General features: G+C 40.5%; 1 protein-coding gene across 6 annotated transcripts in view; it reads right to left on the reverse strand.

Annotated features, from left to right (window-relative positions):
- Hecw1 (HECT, C2 and WW domain containing E3 ubiquitin protein ligase 1) overlaps window positions 1-21,796 on the reverse strand; it is a 277,118-nt gene that overhangs the window by 175,406 nt on the left and 79,916 nt on the right. For 3 of the 6 annotated variants that reach the window (XM_076572943.1, XM_076572944.1, XM_042278236.2), the window contains exon 2: window positions 12,852-12,909. The exons of the other annotated variants lie outside the window; for them this stretch is intronic. In XM_076572943.1, coding sequence (XP_076429058.1) covers window positions 12,852-12,878 — 27 coding nt within the window. In that variant the 5' untranslated portion in view covers window positions 12,879-12,909. The remainder of the gene's footprint in view (window positions 1-12,851; window positions 12,910-21,796) is intronic. 6 annotated transcript variants of the gene reach the window in all.

Consider the following 21,796-nt stretch of genomic DNA (forward strand, 5'->3'; position numbering starts at 1 on the left):
TAAGCATTCATTGCTTAGAATAGACCTATACCGGCTCACTGTCTAGATGGAGGAAATCAATTATTGTAGAGATGGCATCAAAATAGACAAGGGTCACCTTCTGAGGCCAACAGGGAGGTGAGGTCATGGGAACAGAGACTTCTAAAGCTCAAATAATTCTCTGTATCAGATACTTTTCTATTACTGTGATAAAAATACCTTGACTAAGACTTACAGAAAAGAGTTAATTTGGTTGATGGCTCACTGAGTTCATCATGGTGATGAGGCATAGCAGTCAGAGCAGGAAACTGAAAGATCACATTTTCAACCAGAAACACAGAGCAGAAAGAGAACTGGAAGTGGGGTGAAACTGTGAACTCAAAGGCTGCCTTCACTGACGTATTTCCTCCAGCAAGGCTGCACCACCTCCCCAAACAGCACCACCAACTGAAGACCAGATGTTCGGATATCTGAGACAACCGATACATTCCTCATTCAAACCCCCATATCCTCTAAGCTCATAAGGTCCTCCAGCCTCAGCTTCTGCCAATTATGGTTAAAAAAAAATGGTTACAAGAGCTTTCTTTTTTTTCCCTGAAAGAAACCAAGATTTTAAATTTTATTAAAAATTTTCCTTTCAATAAGAAAAACATCAAGCAAATGGAATCTCAAAAACCTCACTAGCCCAAGTAAAATTACCCCACTGAGATGAACACAGACTTGGTAAACACGAGGCTGTATTTTTTGCAGTATCAGAGGGTCCATGGGTCTGCCTTGCTTTTTCTCTTTAGTGCTTTCAGTTCTTACAAAATGTTCTATCCTGTTTATTCTAAAATGCTCTAACACCTTTCCCTCAGTAGAATGAAATCCCTACTAAGCAGGGACCTGTTTGCCTAAAGTTGTATCCTTAATACCTTGACTATGTGTAATACAAAGGAAACACTGAATAAGTAGTTTCTGGATGAATAATGAGTGATTGGTTCATGCCTCAATCCAAATAATATAAGATGAACTGAGCTGTTACACAGGATCTTGATTCCAGGATATGATGTCTAATTCTTAATAGTTCATGAGGTTTCTTTGGGCCAAATCAGCCTCTATCTGGACATTTAAATAATAAAATATTCCTAAATCTTTTACTTTGCACATCTGGATTTTTAAAAATTCATCAAGAGAAAAGAAGAAATAAATACACACTGATTCATGGTATGTACTCTCTGATGATCATGAAAACAGTTGGTTGTTATCTGAAGCAGTGTAAACAAGAATCTGCATCAAGGAAGCGTGGTTGTATATGTTAATTCAGCAGTGACATACAGTGATAAACTGAGACGCTGTAGAATATTAGCAAGGCTCCATTCTCTAAGAATTCTGTATAATGCATATGGGCACTAGAGGGAAACAAACAAAAACCATGCAAAGGAACATTTAGTTATTGCTAACATAGGAAAAAACGGAGCTTAAACTCAACAATACAAGAAAAGAGGCATCTGTGACTGCCTATAGGGATGGAATTCCTTTGTCTGAACAAAATAATTAATTCTACAGTGCTTACATAAAATACTTAGATGACACACATGATACTACATGCTGCCATGAGGAAATAGTTATGCCATGTGCACAGCTTGGTTAAAATCAAGCCTTGAGTTCCACACACAAGTCCCTCCATCTACCTTCTCTAATTTTAGACAGAAGTACAATTCTTCTAAGTGAGAAAAGATATACATGTTTAAGGACAGCCAAGGCCTTTTATAAAAGCATTTACTTAGAAAGAAAGCAATAGATTTTGTGTCTCAACAAGACAGCTTCATAGAGAACAGGGTAAGAAATTGTTCAAGGGCTATGGCCTTGATAGTAGCTCTGTTTCTGGTCTTCTAGGGGTGCTTCATCAGAACGACACCCTTGAACAGTTACTAGGACAGACTGTAAGCAAGTTAGCAAAAAACAGTTTATCTTTGTGCTGAGAATGCTGCTTCCTATTGAGAAATTACTAGTGGCAAAGTTACCTAGACATCAGGCAGTAGCCAAGGTTCCCTATGTGATACAGGGTATGGGGAAACTGGCAAAGGGTCACACCTATCACCTGTTGGGCAGAAGGCAAACAGCCCCTAGGCTCTTACCTAGGACTATGGGTCTACTTGTGATGCGCTAGCCAGCCAAGGGCATAACTCTGCTGGCTCCCTGATAGGCCTCCTGGGCAACACTATTCATTTCCTCTGGTCCGGAAAAGTGATAAAGTGGGTCAGAAAAGGAGAACAATACTCCTTTCAAGAGACATTCTGAATCAAATGTAGAGAATTAAGCCTGTAAGCCACTCTAAGAAATGTATAAACACACACACACACACACACACACACACACACACACACACACACACCACACTGGGTCCTCACAATGGTCCTAAGCACACCCATGTCTTTCATACTCATTCTGCTGGGAAACCAAACAGCTAAGTTCATATCTCCAGGATAAAAACCAGTGACTCCAAACCAAGGGACATTACCTGGTGTCACAGGACCCAGAGAACACCTATACCTGTAAGCTAATGGAAGACCTCAAACTTCTCCCCAAAAAGCAAAGATAAGTAACACACTAATGATTGTTGACTCCTACATCCTAAAACACCCCTTGCTTGGCTCATCTTGCTTTTCTCTATAGAAATAATAATCCTAGACCCACACATGAGACCCTGTAAGCTTTCAGCAGAATGAGACCATTTTTACCACCCAAATAAAAAAACAACACAACCCTGACTATACTGGTTTTCCTCCTCCCCACTTTCTTAAGTATTAAGGCATCTAAGTGTTCCCATCTTAAGCAAGGTGGCTGAATTCACTAACTCTTCTCATTGCTGGATTTGTTCCAAACTACAATTACATTTTTTGACGCTTTCTAATAAATATAGAGGAAATGGCTCACAGTATGTTTTTGTATCCAGTTTTTAAATATATTCAGTATACTGAGATCATTAGTCTTATATTTCAGGGGGTTTGTTTTTTAAGACTTATTTTATTTTCATTTGTGAGTATGCATGTGTTTGTTTCTGTCATGTGTTTGTAGGTGCCCATGGAGGCAAGAAGAATGTCAGGTCCCATGAAGCTGCATTTACAGGTGGTTGTGGGTCACCCAACTCTTAAAAAACAAACAAACAAAGGATCACATCCTGGTGCACAAGGATGGTTCTTCTGGAACTAGCATGGCTGTAGTTTTCCTGGTCATCACCCTTTCTAGGATTACTGATTTCCATATTTATGTATTGATACCCAAATTTTGGATTTTTTAATCTTGTAAAAATCTGTGTCCTCTAAGATATGTGACCATTTCAAACTAAAGTCGTTAGGATGCAGAAATCCCATCTGACTCAATACAAGAAATCTAACTCCTCCTTTCTAATCAATAAAGTAGGGAGAGTCTTGTGGTAGTCTTAGGCAAAAGCCACACCCTTTATCAACTTGGACACAGTTATTGAAGACAGATTGCCCATCATACTTTTCATCCCCCAAAAGATTTTGGGATTTACATCTCTTAGGGGACAGTTATGGCAGGAGAAAGGGATTGGAGACAGAAGTGTCAAGATTAGTGTATGAAAGAAGCCACTTGGCAGAGGGAGCCCAGATTCCCTTCTCCACCTGGGCTATATACAATAGAGTATGCCTGGAAACCACAAATACCAACAAACAAACAAAATTGGTGGCATCAAATGTGGGCTATTGGGTGTTGTGTCAATAGAAGGTAATTAATCTCCCGGGCTACTCCTTTTGGAACAGATAATCCACTCCCTACTCTATTTTCACTCTCATCTCAGGAGTTATTTCCTTTCTTAATAACTGTCTCTATTATTATTTCTAAGCCTGTGCCCAGTGTTTGGGTCATAAGAGCCTGAAAATTTCATCAGATGTCCTGAGGCTCAGATCTAGGCCTGTGTCAGTTCGGTCTTATGATCTGAGAGATTGTAGTAAACTTCTGCTGTTGGTGCCAGTTGAAAGGAACGTATGTTTGAAACACTTGTCATCTTGAAGACTTTGTTGAGCAGCGTTTGATAACATGACCATACATTTCAGATTTTGTGTAGCAGAGTGCTCACTGCTTGCTTTTCTGAATAGCTTTGTTTGGCATTCATCTTTAGATTTGGGGTTGAACTTTATTTCTACATTTTAGGTGTAAAGGCCGTTTGAAATAATCTTGGACCACTCTACAGTACCAGTTGATATGAGACTAGTATTAGATGCTGCTTCTGTCATGCTGAGAACACAAAGATTCAGGAGCTGGGAATTTGGCTCAGTGGTAGAAAACTTGCCTAGTACAGGAAGAGTCTTGGGTTGGATCCCGAGCACTGAAGGGACAGAGAGACAGGCAGAAGGGGCAAGGGTGGGGGGCACTCGAGAAACCTCTATTGTAACTTCTCTAGGAATGGTAAATGAGAAGCCTGTGCTACTTTGGTTGTTTCTGGGGAGAATTTCTACTAACCAGCCCCTTTCAAGTGTTAATTCTGGAAACTGAGGCTGAAAGTCCTTGCTGCTGGTTTACAAATAAGATAGAAAGCAAAACTGATGCGATCTTAATTTGTTTTATTGTGTCATAAATATATAGTTCAGATCTGTTCAAAGGTGTGACAAACTGACACTGTCTTACCTTATAAACTTACATACTCTTAACTTCTTAAAATCCATTAAATTATATATCTGAGTTAATTAAGCATGTCTTATAAAATACTAAAATGCATCGAATATTATATACCATTAAAAGATACATCATCTTTGAAGCAAATAATTTATAGTGATAGTAAATATCTAAAAATATTTTACTAAAAGTACAGTTTATTTACATAAAACATCATCTTTCTGTTGAGTTGTAAGACGAAATGTTAAATTACAAAGTTCTATATTGCTTATATAGATTTTAAAAAGGATTTTCTTCTATAATAGTTTATAAAAAGACAATAATTATAGTCATTTGTATTTTCCCCGAAAAGTTAGAGGTAAAGGAAACAAGGAATTGTAAATCCCAATGGGTGTCCCTGAACCCTTGCATCCACCAGGAAACCCCAGTGGGTGCCCCTGAACCCCAGCATCCACAAGGAAATCCCAATGGGTGCCCCTGAACCCTAGCATCCACCAGGAAATCTCAATGGGTGCCCCTAAACCCCACCATCCACCAGGATCAGTTGGTGAGCCAGCTGGGAGTAACCTCTCTAACCTCTTAAACTTTCTGCTCATTCATGGGCGTGCCCAACAGGAGCTGCATGCACGAGTTGAGTATATAAAAGACAGACATTATGGTTGGTACACACTACTTGAAGACTCCCATGATGAAATATTCTGATCATAAGCTTAGGTTGGAAACATAGACAAGACGGACAGACACACATGCTCATGCATCATGGCATACTTCAAAATCGTGCATCACCCACATTCCACAGCAGCTCCCCCGAAGGACTAAAACGTCAAAACTTCAGGTTAGCCAAGGATGCTTGGCTCTCCCCTCTTCCCATGAGCTGTGCTTTTCTCAGCAGCCGCTTTATTCCTTTGCTTCCTCCTTCTACCTTCCCCGAGACCTGTAAGGACTGCAGACTTGGACATGGAGAGATGGGCTAGCCCTAGTGGTATGAATTTTTTTCACCCCTAAGCATGAGGGGAGAACAAACAAGAAAACCACTTTCCCATTTGTACTTTTAATGTGTATGGCCATCCGGACAAAGACCAGAATATTCATGAAGGCAAGTCACTTCCCTGACAAACCAAAGTTGTTTTTTTAAAAAATAAGAAAACAAAGCTTTTTTTAAAAAAGAGATTTATTTATTTATTTATTTATTTATTTATTTATTTATTTATTTATTTATTTATTTCCAAGGTCAAATAAATAACTTCAGAGATGCCTGTAGTAGGAATTTGTCATTTCAAACCCCAGATAGGATAAATAAGACTGGAGGACTGGGGTCTCAAACCGGTGTTCTAACCCTCTTGTGTGTTACACTCAGTTCAGCATGGATTTTGGGGATGCTCCAAGCATCAGGGACTCCTGAGGACTTCTCACTGGCTGAGAGGGATGTTTTCTGTGCCCCAGAGGCCCTCCATTTCTTGTCTCTACCCTTTGCACTTCATGCTACAGTACAGAATGGGAGTTTCATTCTAAAAGGGAAAAGGCTAATATTGTATTTTGAAATCATCTGGCCCTAGTACAGTCCAGTTAATGGGAAGTTTGGCCAAAGGGTGGAAAGGCCTATACTTGGTCCTGCTCTTTGCACACACTAAGAGAAACAGGATCTAGGAGGAAGCTAATAGATACACAAATGGATTAGTTCCCCCAAATCCCATTAACCATTTACCCAGCATGCCGACTGTCCTAGATAAGGAACATATTTCTTATGACTGCAATATCTCAGCAGGGAACTGTAGATGCGACCTGGTGGTAGTCTCTTCACATGAATAAAATATGGTATTGTTAGCAATACAATAAGAACAAGGAGGCTGTCAAGGAAAGGAAGAAAATTCTGCCCTATTTCTTAACAGGCTAGATGAGTCCTTTAGAACATGGAGGTTATCTCAGCAGGCCACCTTCTAGTGTTTATCACTTAGAAAGGGAAAAAAGTATTACCTTAAGTCTGCACATCAAACCTCAGATTTCAATGTTTTGCTTTTACTGAGTATCTAATTGAACCTACCAGTGATTAGTTTAGGCTCTGTGACTTTACATCTACTTTTCTATTTAGTTCTAGGAAGTGTCATGTCTTTAGAAGTGCAGGGTTTGGATTAAGAATTGCTTAATGCTGTAGAAGAAATAATCACATCAAGAGTCTAACTAAAAACCTGGAAACCTGTGGCCTCAGGCTCTAGCAGGACCAGAGACCACCGGGCATTCAGCCCTCTGGGGTCAAAGAGGACAAAGCATATAGCCAGACAATACTGGCTGCTTGGGACTCTGGCTTCAGCAGGATGATAAACATAAATTAAAACTACAAAAATCTTTGATTTTTACGTCTAATTTTATATATGGCTATATGTATACATGCATTGTCTATATGTGGAAATGTTTTTGACTCATTTATATGGTACCAATTACTTTATAAATGAGTGGTCACATAAATTGAGATTGTTAAATTAACTCAAGTTCCTTTTAGCTCACAATAGGAGTTTTAGATTAGTCTCCACAGATTAATCTTAGCCAAGAGTCCCAATATGTCAATCAAGGAGAATAGCTTATGTTTCTAGATACTCTGAAACATGTAGCTAATCAGCATGCTCATAAACTACAGCACCTACAGAAATATTTGTTGAAGATATACACATGTTTTGATGTTTGATGACACTTTCTCAGAATTGACAGAGGCCTTCACTATGCTAACTGAAATAGCTAAAATATTATGATTTGAAACATGAGTTCTCTATTTTGAGTCATCACTGCCTTAAAAACATCTTAAATACAGGTTGCTGATACCTGAGAACTGTTAAAAGGCTTAAAAATTCATTTCAAGGGGCTAGAGAGGTGGCTCAGAAGTTAAGAGCATTCACTATTCATGCAAAGGACCAGATTTGGCTCTCAGCACCCACAAGGCAGCTCACAACCACTTGTAACTCCAGGCCCAAGGAGTCTATGCCCTCTTCTGGCCTCCCCAGGCTATGCAGTATCTGTAAAATTCATACAGATTCTCACATATATGTATAAATAAAAATATTTTGAAAGATCATTAAAAACTCTCTTCAAACAATAAAAACAGTCTTAACTTCTTAAATGCATAGATAAATCATGTTTATAAATATATGAGTAGCTGTAGCATTGTTTTATGCTTTTATTTTCTTTACTATTTCTTTTAGCACAATTGGTATAATACAAACTTGGTGATTATAATCTCATACTATTTTCTTTTTAAATCTATTCTACCATTCATAACAGGAATTCTTGGAATCCTTTGTGCTACACACTTAATATATAACCACAAGTATTTATTTTTCAAGGTTACTCACTCCTGAGAATAAGGTAGGATTATCTCCTGCTATAATATAGGGTCATGGCTTTCCTGGCTTTTAAGCTTTGGGGGACCATTGGTGGGTACAATGATGTTATTCTTGCTTAAAGCTTGTGTTTTTAATCTTGAAAAATTGAAGTCTTTTGAGATAGAGCAGCTGCAGAATAAATTCTTTGTGATACAGGGATTCCAATTCCCATATAGCAGACCCAAACAGTCCATTCTAGTCTCTATATAGACTAGAGAGAGAGCTTTATGGTCCTTTTTAGGCAAGGTCAACAACTAAACAGCAAGAAGTAGACAGAAGTAGGTATCATTCTTCAGTTCCTCGTGAGATTTCTGGAACCACAGATCTCAGGGATGAACTGAGGCAGAACAATAAAAAGAGCAGTACAAATGGTCTTACAAAAATGGCAATAAAATTAATATGTGAAAGACATAATTTTGCGGAGGGTCAGATTGCAACACATGCCCCACCTTCACAAATATGCATATCAAGAAAGCTGGTGCTGGGCAAACAACCCAATGGTCCCAGTCTTTTGTAAAGAAGCTCACTGGGCCTCTAACTTTTCTCTCTCCTTTGGACCACTTTCCAGTCCTTGGAAGTGTAGGATTTCTTAATAAACCATTTCTTCTATAACTGTGTGTCTCCTCTATTCTATGTTCTAGACAAAACAATCTAGTATCAAGGCAGTAGCCCTCCTCACCCCCTATACTCACTGAAACTAAAACTAAGATGGTGGGTTACTGACTTGAATGCCCTACAACAGGGGAAACACCCGAAAAGCGCTATTTGATGCTTTATAAAGGCTTTTCTTTGTAGCTTGACTGCCAAAGCACAGATGAAAAGCTCAGGGGGACTAAAAAGACTGGTGTGTTCTGCAATGGAGAAAATTTAGCCAAAGTTAATCTCTTTCTCACTGAGGGAGACTGGGGAGAAGCTGAGTGAAAGGACCAGGATATGGCCTCTGACGGACTCTGATATGGTAATGCACAGGGGAGGTGGAACAACAAATATTCTCGATAAGATGGGGTACTTATATGTTTAGCCTCTCCTTGGATGTTTAGTAGTACAGGCTTATGTACAAATTCAGTTTCCTGAACCTAACACATATATGCTCAATCTCTAGGTGTGTTAGTCATAGATTTTTTGTTTTTGTTTTTTTCTTTTTTTTTTGTTAAAATTTTTTATTTATTTATTATGTATACAGTGGATGTGTGCTTGCGTGTATCTCTTCAGGCCAGAAGAGGGCACCACATCTCATTACAGATGGTTGTGAGCCACCAATGTGGTTGCTGGGAATTGAACTCAGGACCTCTGGAAGAACAGCCAGTGCTCTTAACCTCTGAGCCATCTCTCCAGCCCCTGTTTTTGTTTTTTTCAAGACAGGGTTTCTCTGTGTAGTTTTGGTGCCTGTCCTGGATCTCTCTCTGTAGAACAGGCTGGCCTCAAACTCACAGAGATCTGCCTGGTTCTGCCTCCCAAGTGCTGGGATTAATGGCATGTGCCACCACCGCCTGGCAGCTTTTTTTTTTCTCATGCAATAGCCAACTTTATTCAGAGCATCAGACAATTTATACTCTGTGGTTTAAGAAGAATCACATGATCTAAGTGTACAATCATAAGGACAAGCTACACATGGCAAAAACAGATTTTTTTCATAGAGGCATATAAACAGTTAACAATAGCCAGTTGTACTCAATAATTTCAAAGTAAACCGACTCCTATCTGCTATACCTGGGAGGAGCATGAGAACATATTCCAAGAAGAAGGTGAGATCACAAGACTCTTGTCTTGTTTTCTTGGCGTGTTCTCACAAGCGCTCAGAATTCTCCTCACACAATTCTGTTCTTTGGCCATGTGCCAACAAGCAGGGTGCTATTTTTAGAATTTGTTTTAGTTTTGATATAAACTCTAAATTTTTTAAAAAATTAATTCCTTATTTTTAGCATTTTATTTTAACCCATATGTAATTTTTGTAGAGCTCTTATTACAAATTACCATTTTAATCAATTTTTTGAAACAGATAATTTTCATTTTAATCAAGAAGGCTGCCCATTTGTGATCTTAAAAATTTAACTGCCTGGGACTTGGTTAAACATGAAAAATAAACTAGTTCAGAGGTAGTGAATATTCCCTACTGAGGGAGCCCTAAAGCCAGGTTACAATCCACAACCCCAAAGAGGTTAGGTAATAAGGAGGGCCTCCAAGAGGGATACTTGGACTTCCCTGGGAAGAGGAATTAGAATGGATTTCCCGGGGCGGAGGGGTGGGAGTGGGGGGAATGGTAGCGTGAGGGATCCAGATGGGCTAGTTGGGGCAGGATGGAGGGAGAGAGTAATGAAAGAGCTGTCCTGATTGGGTGTGGGGGGTGCATTTCAGGGCTAGGGAGAAACCTGGTGCCAGGGAAACTCACAGGAATACACAAGGATGGCCCTAGCTAAGATTCCTAGCAATAATGGAGAGAGCGTCTGAACTGGCCATCTCCTATAATCAAACTGGTGACTACCCTAATTATCATCAGAGAGCCTTCATCCAGAAAATGATGGAAGCAGATGCAGAGATCCACAGCCAAGCACTGGGAGAGCTCGAGAAGTCCTGTTGAAGAGAGTGGGGAGGGATTTATGAACCAGAGGGGTCAAGCTCGTGATGGGGGAACCCGCAGAGACAGCTGCCCTGAGGTCCTGGGAGCTCACAGGCTCTGGACCAACAGCTAGGGAGCCTGCATGGGACCTACCTAGGCCCAGGTATGTGACAGTTGTGTGGCTTATTTGTAAGGCTTCTAACAGTGAGATCAGGACCTGTCCTTGGTGCTTGAGCTGGCTTTTGGGAACCTATTCCCTATGCGGGGTTGCCTTGCCAGTCTTGATACAGCGGAAGGAACTTGGTCTTTCCTCAACTTGATGTGCCATGCTTTGTTGATGCCCATGGGAGGCCTGCCCCTTTCTGAATGAAGACAGAGGAGGAGTGGATGGGGAGCAGGGTAGATAGGAGGTGGAGGAAGGAACTAGAGGAGAGGAGGAAGGGGAAACTGTGGTCAGTATGTAAAATAAATGAAAAAATTAATAATAAAAAAATAATTCTAATCCAAAACACACCTACCTCCCCTAGCTAACAGAGATGGTAATTTTTCTCAGCATAAAAGAGAGAGAGGGAGAGAGAGAGAGAGAGAGAGAGAGAGAGAGAGAGAGAGAGAGAGAGAATGAGAATGAATAAGGATCAAGGAACAAGGGTTCCAAAGAAGAAGATTGTTTGGAGATAAGCAACATCTAGAACTTAAGGTGTAAATGTTTTACCCTGTATTTAGAAGAACAAAAGATCTAACTAAAGATAACTTGGATTTAGGGTTCCCTCAGTAGTCATATCTTTCTAATGAAGAAAGTTGCTATTTGTATGATACAGCAGCAATGTTCTGTTGCAGAAGGAAACCACTTTTGTGTGAGTATAACCTCACGATCTTGCTAGTGTCACAAACCAACACACATTGAACAACAAGGGGCTTTATTCTTTTTCCTACATGGTTAATTCAAGAACTAACTAAATACAAATGGCTGTACTTAGTAAATTTCCAAAGTAATATGCAATGTAAGCATTTTTTTTTAAACAAAGATTCTCTTTATGCCTGACTATAGAACTATTAGGGACCTTGTAGTTAGGGATTCCAGTTCAGACATGTGGACCAAGTTGAAGTACCACTTCTCACTCACCAACTGAGACTTTGCAGCATCCATTCCAGCCTGAGTAGCCCAGCTCCTTCTCATATGAAACAGGAACAAAAATCTTATCTACCTCTTAGGAAGTGAACTCATAGGGAAAACACGCAGTGTAAATTATGTTTTTTTTTTCCCTGAAAACCAAAGCTATTACCACAAGTAAGTGACTGTCTTGAGTAACTGTCCTCCAAACCAAGCAACCACCATCTTGGGAAATTCATCTGTACCCCTCTGCCTTGCAAGAGATCATCCAAGTCATTCTTGTTGATTGTTTGAACCCAAGCAGAGAGGGCAGAGTGGGCCATGAGATTCTCACCTGAGTATCCAGCTGTTCCATACTTGGTAACTTAAGCAGCCTGGGAGAGGGCCAGAGTCTATAGAGGCCAGAACTGACTAGAGAAGTTGGGCTCCGTCTATGCTGATGAGGGGATGGGCTCATCCCTGCTGGATAAGGTTTTTCAGGTGCAACCTGTTGGGGGGGGGGGGGAAGAGTGCCTCCACTCCCGTAAGTAATTCGTCCTCACCTATGCTCCCTGAGAAAGCCCAATAAATTCATTGGTTCCCAGGGTGAACTTTTGCAGAATCATGTCTGTGTTTGTAATTGGGTCCTTAGGAGAAGGGATAGACATTGGTTAGGCTTTCCCTGGGAAGGAATTTTAGGAACAATGGCACAGGAAAAGGAAAAGGAGGGGATTTGGCGGGAATTATGAGAGAAGTTGGTTGAAAGCATCTTCCATGAAAAGTCTTTAGAAACAAGAGCAATTGCCATATATCCTTCCAGAGTCTCTGACTCTGAATGAAGAAAATGCATTGTTCTTACCCCAAGGCATATAGCCAGTACCCATATTAACTGTCACATAATTACCTATGGCTCTTGAATATAATTTTTAAAGGATCATCACAGTGCATTTGATTACATATAAAAATTTACTTGTGACAATGGTACATACACATCACACAAGAAGGACTTGACATGCAAATAACATCATCTCAAAATGGAGCACAGTTGGATTCTTGGGGGATGCAGGTCATGGAAGGGATGGGTGATAGATCTCAAATGTTGAGACTGCACTTGAGAAAATTCTGGGCTGGGCAGCTTCAATAGTTTCTGGGCTCAGGCACATTCCATTATGAGTGGAAGGGATTATAATGGAATGACATGGATGGTTTCTTATAATCAGAAAAGCACACTGACCTTCACACTACACAGGTGCAGCAGCATAATGAACCACCACGTGTATGCGCATCAATTCCTGGGAAAGAGTCCAACGAGGTTAACTTAGCTTGTATCCCAAGCAAAGAAAAACAGTGACATTACCCACACAGAGGAACATGCCCCACTCCCACCATCATCCTTTGCTTAGAAAAGAAAAACATGTAAAAGGGAAAAAGCCACATAACAATTGTAACTATTTTGACTAAATAGGTAAAATATCACAAATAATGTCATGCCACAAATAATTTGATCTTTAATTTTAACACTTAACTTTAAGAACTAAAAATAATAAGAAATTATGTTTTCTCTTTCCAATAAACAAAGAGTTGGTCTCTTGGGGGTCTTCAAGAAAGAAGGTTTGTCTGCCTATTCCTTTAATAAAATTACATAAAAGAATCCTCAGATATGTGCTATGCAGAAGTATTACTCAGAACAAAGAAAGTGTGTATATGATTAAACTGCTAAACATATGATGGATTTCATCTCGGCACCCTTACTTATTTAGGCATCTACCCAGATATAAAAGATTAAATAGGAAGTACTGTCCCCTTACAGGGATTTTCCAGTATAGTCCTATCTTCCCAAATGTCCAGTGTCTAGTGTCCTAATTAGTTTAATTGTTAACAGCCTAGAGTCATCTCAGAAGGGATCCTCATTCAAGAAACTGATCAGATTAGACTGAGAAACCTATATAGCATGTCAGTGGGGGATTGGATTGATTTTGAACTTACATAGGAGGGTCCAGCCTATTGTGGGTGGTACCCTTCCAGGGCATGGGTCCTGGACTGTGTAAGAAAACTAGCTATTCAGGGGCCTGTGAGCAAGCCCACAAGTGGCATTCCTTCATTGTTTCATATCAAGTTCCTGCTTGAGTTCCTGCCGTGACTTCTCTTAATGATAAACTAGAACCTGTAACTGAAGTAAACCCATTTTTTTCCCTAAGTTGCTGTGGGTCAGAGTGATTTATCAGAGCAACATACTCAAAGTGCAACAACTATTAAGTGATTTAGTAGGCCACAGCTCACTGTGGGCCACACTGTATCCTAGGCACGTGGTCCCAGGCTATGTAAGAAAGCTAGTTAAGCTTGAGCTTATGCATGAGGCAGCAAGCAATATCCTCTATGTTCTCTACTTCAGGTTCCTGCTAGAGTTCCTTCCATAACTTTCTTAAATGATAGAACGGTGGTTTGAATGAGAATGGCCCCCATAGGCTCATATGTTTGAATGATTAGTCACCAGAGAGTGAAACTGTTCGGGAAGGATTAGTAGGTGTGGCCTTGTTGGAGGAGGTGTGTTACTGGAGATGAGCTTTGAGGTTTTAAAAGCCAATGTCAGGACCAGTGTCACTCTCTCTGCTGTCTCTGGATCATAATATAAAGCTTTTAACTTTTGCTCTAATACCATGCTTGTCTGCTCCCCTCTGTGATGGCCATAGCTATGCGCAACTGTAAGCAAGGCCCCAGTTAAATGCTAAGAGTTGCCTTGGTCATGGTCATGGTGTCTCTTGACAAAAATGGAGCAACAACTAAGACAGATTATAACTTGTTAGCTGAGATAAACCCATTCCCTTCCTAAATTGCTTTGGTCAGATTGTTTTAGCCCAGCAACAGAAGATAAAAATATAACAGAGATTGGTACCAAGATGGGGTGTTGCTGTGATGGACCTGACCTTTCGTACTACTTTGTTGGAAAGTATTTGGAACTTTGTGAAAACGTTTGGAACTTTGATCTGGAAAAGTCATCGAGTCCTCTCTCTCTCTCTCTCTCTCTCTCTCTCTCTCTCTCTCTCTCTCTCTCTCTCTGTGTGTGTGTGTGTGTGTGTGTGTGTGTGTTTAATGGACTGTTGTAATGGGAGCTAGGAATATAAGAATTCTGAGAGAAAAGCATCTAAGGAGGCCTGGCATGTGAGGTTTCACAGGAAAGTAAAAACCCTTGGAACTGGACTAGGGGGTGTTTGTGTGATATATTGGTGCAGAATTTGTGATTAACTGGGACTGAAGAATCAGCTGTGATTAATAAGAGATCAACATCACTGAGGTGAAATTCATTGGGAGAATAGGAAAGTTATTCCTCACGCTTAGCACACAGACACTGTGGTCTTTGGAGGCCAAGGCTGCATTTCCAGATGGCAGCAGAACTTAGCAAATAGTATGAAAGAGTTGCCCAGCGGATACTGATTTTACAGGTATGAGGGGTTCATAGAGACCAGCTGAGGCTTGGCAAGGTGTGACAAGGTTGAAGTCCTTGTGAAGAGGACAGGGAAGGTCATTGGTGAAGATGCGGCATTAGCTGCAATGGAAACCCAGGATATTGGAGATCCATGACAGTGAGATATCTGTCAAGGGCAGTTGGAACCTAAGAGGAAAGCTATGTGTGCTGCAGATGGCAGAGCTGGAGAAGTGGGGCTGCCCAAGCCCTTCTGGAGCCAGAAAACTATACAATGAATTCTTGATGTCAGACATTGCACTGTAGGATTTAGATTTACACTGCTAAAGTTTGGGTTTGCTTTGACACGATTGCTTTAATGCTCCATTTGGAATAATAAGTATGCAGCTTAAAAAAAAAATTGCAAGAATCCAGTCAGGAGACTGGACTTTTAAAGAGACCTTGAATTTCTTTCTTTCTTTCTTTTTTTCCTTATTTATTTTACATTCTGGCCACAGCCTTTCTACAACACTCCCCCCACCCCACCCATGTCCCCATTGGAGACCTTGGAATTTTAAAGTGGTAGAATTCTTAAAGACTTTGTATGATGTTAACATGAGAGCTTGAGGACAAGGGATGAATGGTTGTGGACTAAAATGATGTTTTTGTGTGTCAGGTTGACGAGAGGTAGAGTGTCCTAGTGAGCTTCAGTTGTCAACTCGACATAACTTAGAATCGTCTGTCTGAAAAGGGATTCTCAATTGAGAGATCACCTGGATTAGGCTGGCCTGTAGACACATTACGGGGGCAGGGCACTATCTGGATTATTATTTAATATAGGAGGTCCCAGTGAACTGTAGGCAGCACCAGTCCCTGGGCAGACAGTCCTGAATGATCTGAGAAAGCTAGCCAACTATGAACCTGTGAGCAAGCCAGCAAGCAGTATTTCTAGTTTCTGCTTCAAGTTCCTGATTGAGCTCTTGCCCTAACTTCCCCCAGGGATGGACTGTAACCTGTGACTGAAATAAGCTTCCCCCTCCTCATTATTTTTGGTTAGGATATTTGATCATAGCAGCAGAAAAGAAATTAGAATTGTTGGGAGCTGTGCAACCTAGTTTCTGACCAGTATATGAGGTGCTTGTTCAACTGCTCTCCAGATAAGGCAAAAACCCATGGGGACAGTCTCACTTGGCAAGGACCAGTGGATTTTGGGACAGTGCAGAATATTACTGGCACCATGCAGTCTGCATGCTCTCTTCTCTATAGTAATAGTGATGATTCTCTTGGTGGTTTTAGTGTCATTTTGTCAATCATGCATGGGACAGATAAGATCATTCCTGGAAACCCCACTTTTTCTCGATATCTTCCTCTAAAATTCTTTGGGAGCTGATGCTTCTCAGGTTCTTTTTTGGGGATACCAGCTGTCCCTTCCGACCCTGGGAGCTGTTCTGATTCAGCACTGACAGGATCGGAGGCAGATCACCCCCATTTCTGTAAATGTGTTTTGAACAAGATTGTTGTTCTTGAAAATGTGTGCCTATGTTTATCACTTTTAGTTTTGTAAAGACAGGATGTACCTGGCTCAATATTTGGTCAAGCTAGCAAAATAATGTGTTGTTTGGGTTTAAGGATGTTTTGATGTAAAAGTTGGGAAAAACATATTTGACATATTTGTTTTTGCTGGAGGTTAACGTTGGAGGATGGGAAAAATTTGTTTGTTACTATGGAAAAACATGCTTGTTTTTGATGTACAAATAAAGACAGCTGGAGCTATTCGGGGCCAGCCACTTGTGTGAAATTCATCTGGTGGTCGGACAATCCATTTCTTCATGCTGCTGCCCCTTCCCCATCTCAGGACCTGAACCCGGGCTGCAGCTGGACAGCAACATAGAATATTCAGCAACAACATACTATCAATACTTTACAAACCTTTTTAAAAACAAGCATGAAAGAGCTGAACAGAGAGATGCCAGTCATAGAATAATGCTTATGAAATCTGTAAAGACTTTTAAAGCTAGGTATCATTTTGGTTCATTAGTCTTCATTTTGGTTGAATGACCTCTTCTTCCCCTGAAGCCAAAGTTAACATGAAATCATTCAAATTAGCCTATTCCAGAAAAGAAAAAAAGCACCATATGATGTCAACATTCCATGACTCTGGTGAAATTTGAAGCTTTGCTGACAAAGGAGTTTGTACACAAATGATCTGATGGGGCAAATGGGAAAAGGGGGTGCCTCTTTTGGGAGGGGAGAGGGAGATAAATATAGATGAAGGAGGGATGTAGGTAAAATAACAACTAGAATGTTGAAAAGTCCATAAGGAATCATGGTATTAACTATATAAAAAACTATAATACACATAATATGTGTATATATATATATATATATATATATATATATATATATATTATGAACTTTTCTTATCTGGGTTGACAATGCTTTTTACAAGAACCAAGATCACCTAGCAAAACCCCCAATACCAGACTTGAGAATCCCTTTTGAGTTGTTGGTCAGGGCTGTCCAAGAGACTGCTCAAACACACAGCCTACTTCTATTGCCCTTGGTTGCCCCCAGAGGTAGAAAGTAAGTTCCTATTGCTAAGGACACCATGCACTTTGAAACAGGGCCCAGAGGCCCCTGAGCTGGAACTGACCTAAATGCCTTCTCCATGAGGACTAGCTTTCATGGGTACCATAAGTCACCATGCAAGCTTCCAAAGAAGAGAGGCAACTAACTCCTACCCAGCTATGATGCTTATGAATCATATCAATGATCAGCATGCCACAATAACCCTAAGGGTTCAGTATGGGAATTAAGACCTACTCAACAAGAGGGAAACTGTACCTGATACTGGAAACCTAGCTAACCACAGAGTGTTAATGAATTCATGTATATTGGAGGGGAACCTACAACCTCTACTTTACCAATCCTGTATAATCTCCAGCAACAATCTAAGCATTTGTCTTTATATCCATGGATATGTGTACTCTTTACCCCTCCTCAAGGAAACATCTCTTTGCAACAGGTAGAGACTACTACAGAAAGCCACAACCAATCAAAAAACAGAGATGTGGAGCCCAGTCCTAATATATCTACAAAACACTCCCACACCTAAATCTCAGGGAACATTGTGGAAGAGGGGGCAGAAATACCATAAGGCAGAAGATCATGGAGTTTGCTCTGAGATTTTTGTCTCCTAGTAATGTCAGAAGCTACATCCATAAAGTCTCACCAGTGTGACCATAAAGTCTCACCAGTGTGACTGCCCAAACATGAGCTGAGCATGGACAACCACAAGAGATACACCAAAGTGGGTGGGGGGAAATCCTATAAGGCCTCCACACTACATAAAGAACTACAGGTAACTAAGAAATGCAGAAAATGGGAGGAATAGCACAGCAATTGTTATCCAATACCAAATGGTCAGTCCTAAAAACATACATACAAGTAACAGAATACAGACTGAGCAGGTTATATTTAGGAATATAAATGTATAGTATATAAACATATACATATATCCATGTAATAACAATTAGTGGAAAAAGAGGCCATGAATTTCAAAGAGAGCAAGAGAGATATATGGGAGGGTGTGGAGGGAGAAAAGGGAAGGGAGCAATATTAATAAGAAGAGGAGAAGGAAGGAGAAAAAGAAGAAGAGGAAGAGGAGGAGGCTGCCACAGCAAAGAAGTCACAGCAAATTTGCATTCTGGGTGCATTTGATATGTTCCTAACCGTGGTCTGAGCCAATTCAGCATCATCTATGCTCTAAGCCCTTCTCTGTGCCTGGTGATACGGGGTTCTCAGTAATGATGGACACCACATTACATCCCTTCCTCTAGCCATTTACACTATCATAGCCAGTAGCTTCCTCCTCAGTCCCTTAGAAGTCTCCTCTTCACTTACCAGCTCATCTTGTCTAGTGTGGAGACTGTCGGGGCCTTAAAAATGTACACTAGGGCTGCATTCTCATGCAGATAGCTTTTGTCTTAGTTTGCTTTCTATTGCTGTAATAAAACACCATGACCAAAAGCAACCGAGGGAGGAAAGGGTTTACTTGGGTTACGTGTCATAGACCACAGTCCATTGAGGGAAGCCAAGGCAGGAGGAACTGAAGCAGAGGCCATGGAGGAACACAGCATACTGGTTTGCTCCCCTTGGCTTGCTCAGCCTGTTTTCTTACACCATCAAGGACCATCAATCCAGGGAGGCACCTCCCACATGGCACCCCCTATAGTGGTCTGGTCCCTCCCACACACATCATTAACCAAGAAAATGCCCCATAGACTTGCCCATAGGCCACTCTGGTAGGGGCATTTTCTCAATTGAGGTTCCCTCTTCTCAAATGACTCTACTTTTGTCAAGCTGACAAACAAACAAAACAAACCAGGATAGACTTCAACACTGCCCAACACTGATAACTCCTAAATGTCTGTGACAGCTCAAAGCACTCCTTCGGAGTTCAGGCCTAGTGCCACACACTGGACATCTCACTGGTACCCTGCCAAGCCTAGAGTCTTTGTTCTCATGTCCAGTTGTTTTTCTAAAGTCCAGACTTAATAATAGTTCCTCCATGCACCCAAATCTCCTTGTCAGGAACATGGAAATCGACATCAATTCCTCTATACCCCCCACATCATAATCTTTGCCCAAGTGCTGAGATCATCTGCCTCTACATTTTAGTTTTCTGGAGTTCATCTGCTTCTCACCACTTTTGCTGCCTCCATTATAGCCTCCTTCTTTTTTAATCCCAATCAAGTCTAATGGTCTGCATTCTCACTCTTGCCCTAGATATATTCTCTACAATGGATGTAATGATTTACTTTTTTTTTTAAAAAAATCTGGGAAGGAAGACACATTGTGTTACTGTCTTGTTCCAGTGTCTTCCTACTTCTTTAGGTTCACATTCCAAACACTGGCTAGAGACTTCCTCCACACAAACATGAAAAGTGGATCTGGCCGTGCTCCTACTCTGTCTGCTTCCTCCCACTTCCTCCCATCCCTGCAGGGAATATTACAGCGCTAAAAGGTACTTGTTTCTTCCTCTGCCTGGCATCTGTTTCCACTGGTCCTTTCTTTGCAATAATCTTCAGTCCTTAGCCTCCTTGGTGTTCTTCCGCCCTTAACAGAGAGCACAGAATAGTACCCTATTGTTTCTTTGACAGTTTGAAAATGAATTCTAGTGAGCTGTTTATGAACAGTTCTGAATTCAGAATTCTGTGGCATTGGAACTATTACCCTGAATAATTAGGATGGAGCCTGTTGTAGCAGGGGGCCTTGAGAAGCTAACAGAAAACACTTAAAACAGGCTTCAGCCCCACTGATCTCTCTTTCTCTGTAACCAAATTCCTCCTCTCCCTTTTATATTATAAATGGCTTGTGGTAAATTCTGCTGCTTAGGGAAAAATTTCTGCTTATGGGGCAATTCAACAAACTCTGTTAATCAAGCATAATACATCCAATCAAAATATATGTCACTTTGGGTTGCTGTGGGGTGGGAGCAATCAAGGGTACAGAAGAGGTATAAAATGCTTAGTTTAACTAACTTGGGGCTCAGTCCTTAGACAGACATCTGCTGAGTCTGTGTGTATAAACACTAGACAATAAACTTGCTTCCTGGCTCATGTCAGGTTGCATACCTTATCTCCTAATCCAGTTTTCCCCAAAACACTATTACAATGGTATTCTCATAATATTCACCAGAATGTGATGAAAGATTAGCTGTCCAGGGCTGTTTAAGTCTTCAAGGGTCTCATAGGCTAGATTTTTAAATACTTTATTTTTATTATTATTTTAAAAAATTATATGTGGGTGTTTGCTCGTGAGTCTAGACATCCTGAGACCAGAAGAATCTGATCCTCTGGAACTGGAATTGCAGATGGTTGTTAGGTACCTGATATGGGTTCTGGAAACTGAACTCGGGTCCTTTGGAAGACCAACAAGTGTTCTTAGATTCTGAACTATCTCTGTAGCCCCCATAGACTAGATTTTAAATGATATAAAAGACTTTTGTTTCACTGTGAGCCAGGCAAGCATAGGGAAGAGTTTAGCAATTTTTAACTACCCTTGGCTTGAGCTATGCACACACCCCTGTGACAATAATGCACCTAGCAATCTAGGACCCCTACCTGCATTGAGTTGCAAGTGTACCTGACCCTGAGCAATGGAATAAGTTCCTCTTCCCCTTGACTATCAACAAGAATGGAGAGTTGCTATTCAAATATTACTCCAAGTGATATTGGGTAGGAAAGCAAGGGAGTTAATCAAGACTTGAGCTGGTCTTGGATGCAAATGCAATTAAAATAGTATCTCTTGGTGAGCTTTTAAGAAAAAAAGCCATCTTATGCTAGTGCACAATTAGGTGTGCATATAATTAAAATCAGAGGCATCGTGGAAAGAGACATGGATGGTAGGAAAAAGAATCTAATGTAACTTAAGTGACAATCAAAACAGAGAACCTAACTCACTATATACACCCTCTAGGAAAGATTCTTCCTTCTCTTGAACACCATAAAAGAAAGTCCCAGACAACAACTGACGACCTAGAGTACCCTCACCCATGTGACCCACTGTCACTCTTGACCACATATTTACTTCTAATCATTACTGTAACTCTGTTTTTTAATAAAGTTTCCTTGATATTTTGTTATCTCTGTGTGCTGTTGTGGAATATTAATTTAAGATGTGTTACATTCATTTATGCTGTAGAATATTTGTTTAATGATGCAAAGATGTGTTACATTTGTTTGATTAAATAAAATTAACCTGGGATCAGGAGACTG

The sequence above is a fragment of the Peromyscus maniculatus genome, chromosome 5 (assembly GCF_049852395.1).
Source record: "Peromyscus maniculatus bairdii isolate BWxNUB_F1_BW_parent chromosome 5, HU_Pman_BW_mat_3.1, whole genome shotgun sequence".
NCBI lineage: Eukaryota > Metazoa > Chordata > Mammalia > Rodentia > Cricetidae > Peromyscus > Peromyscus maniculatus.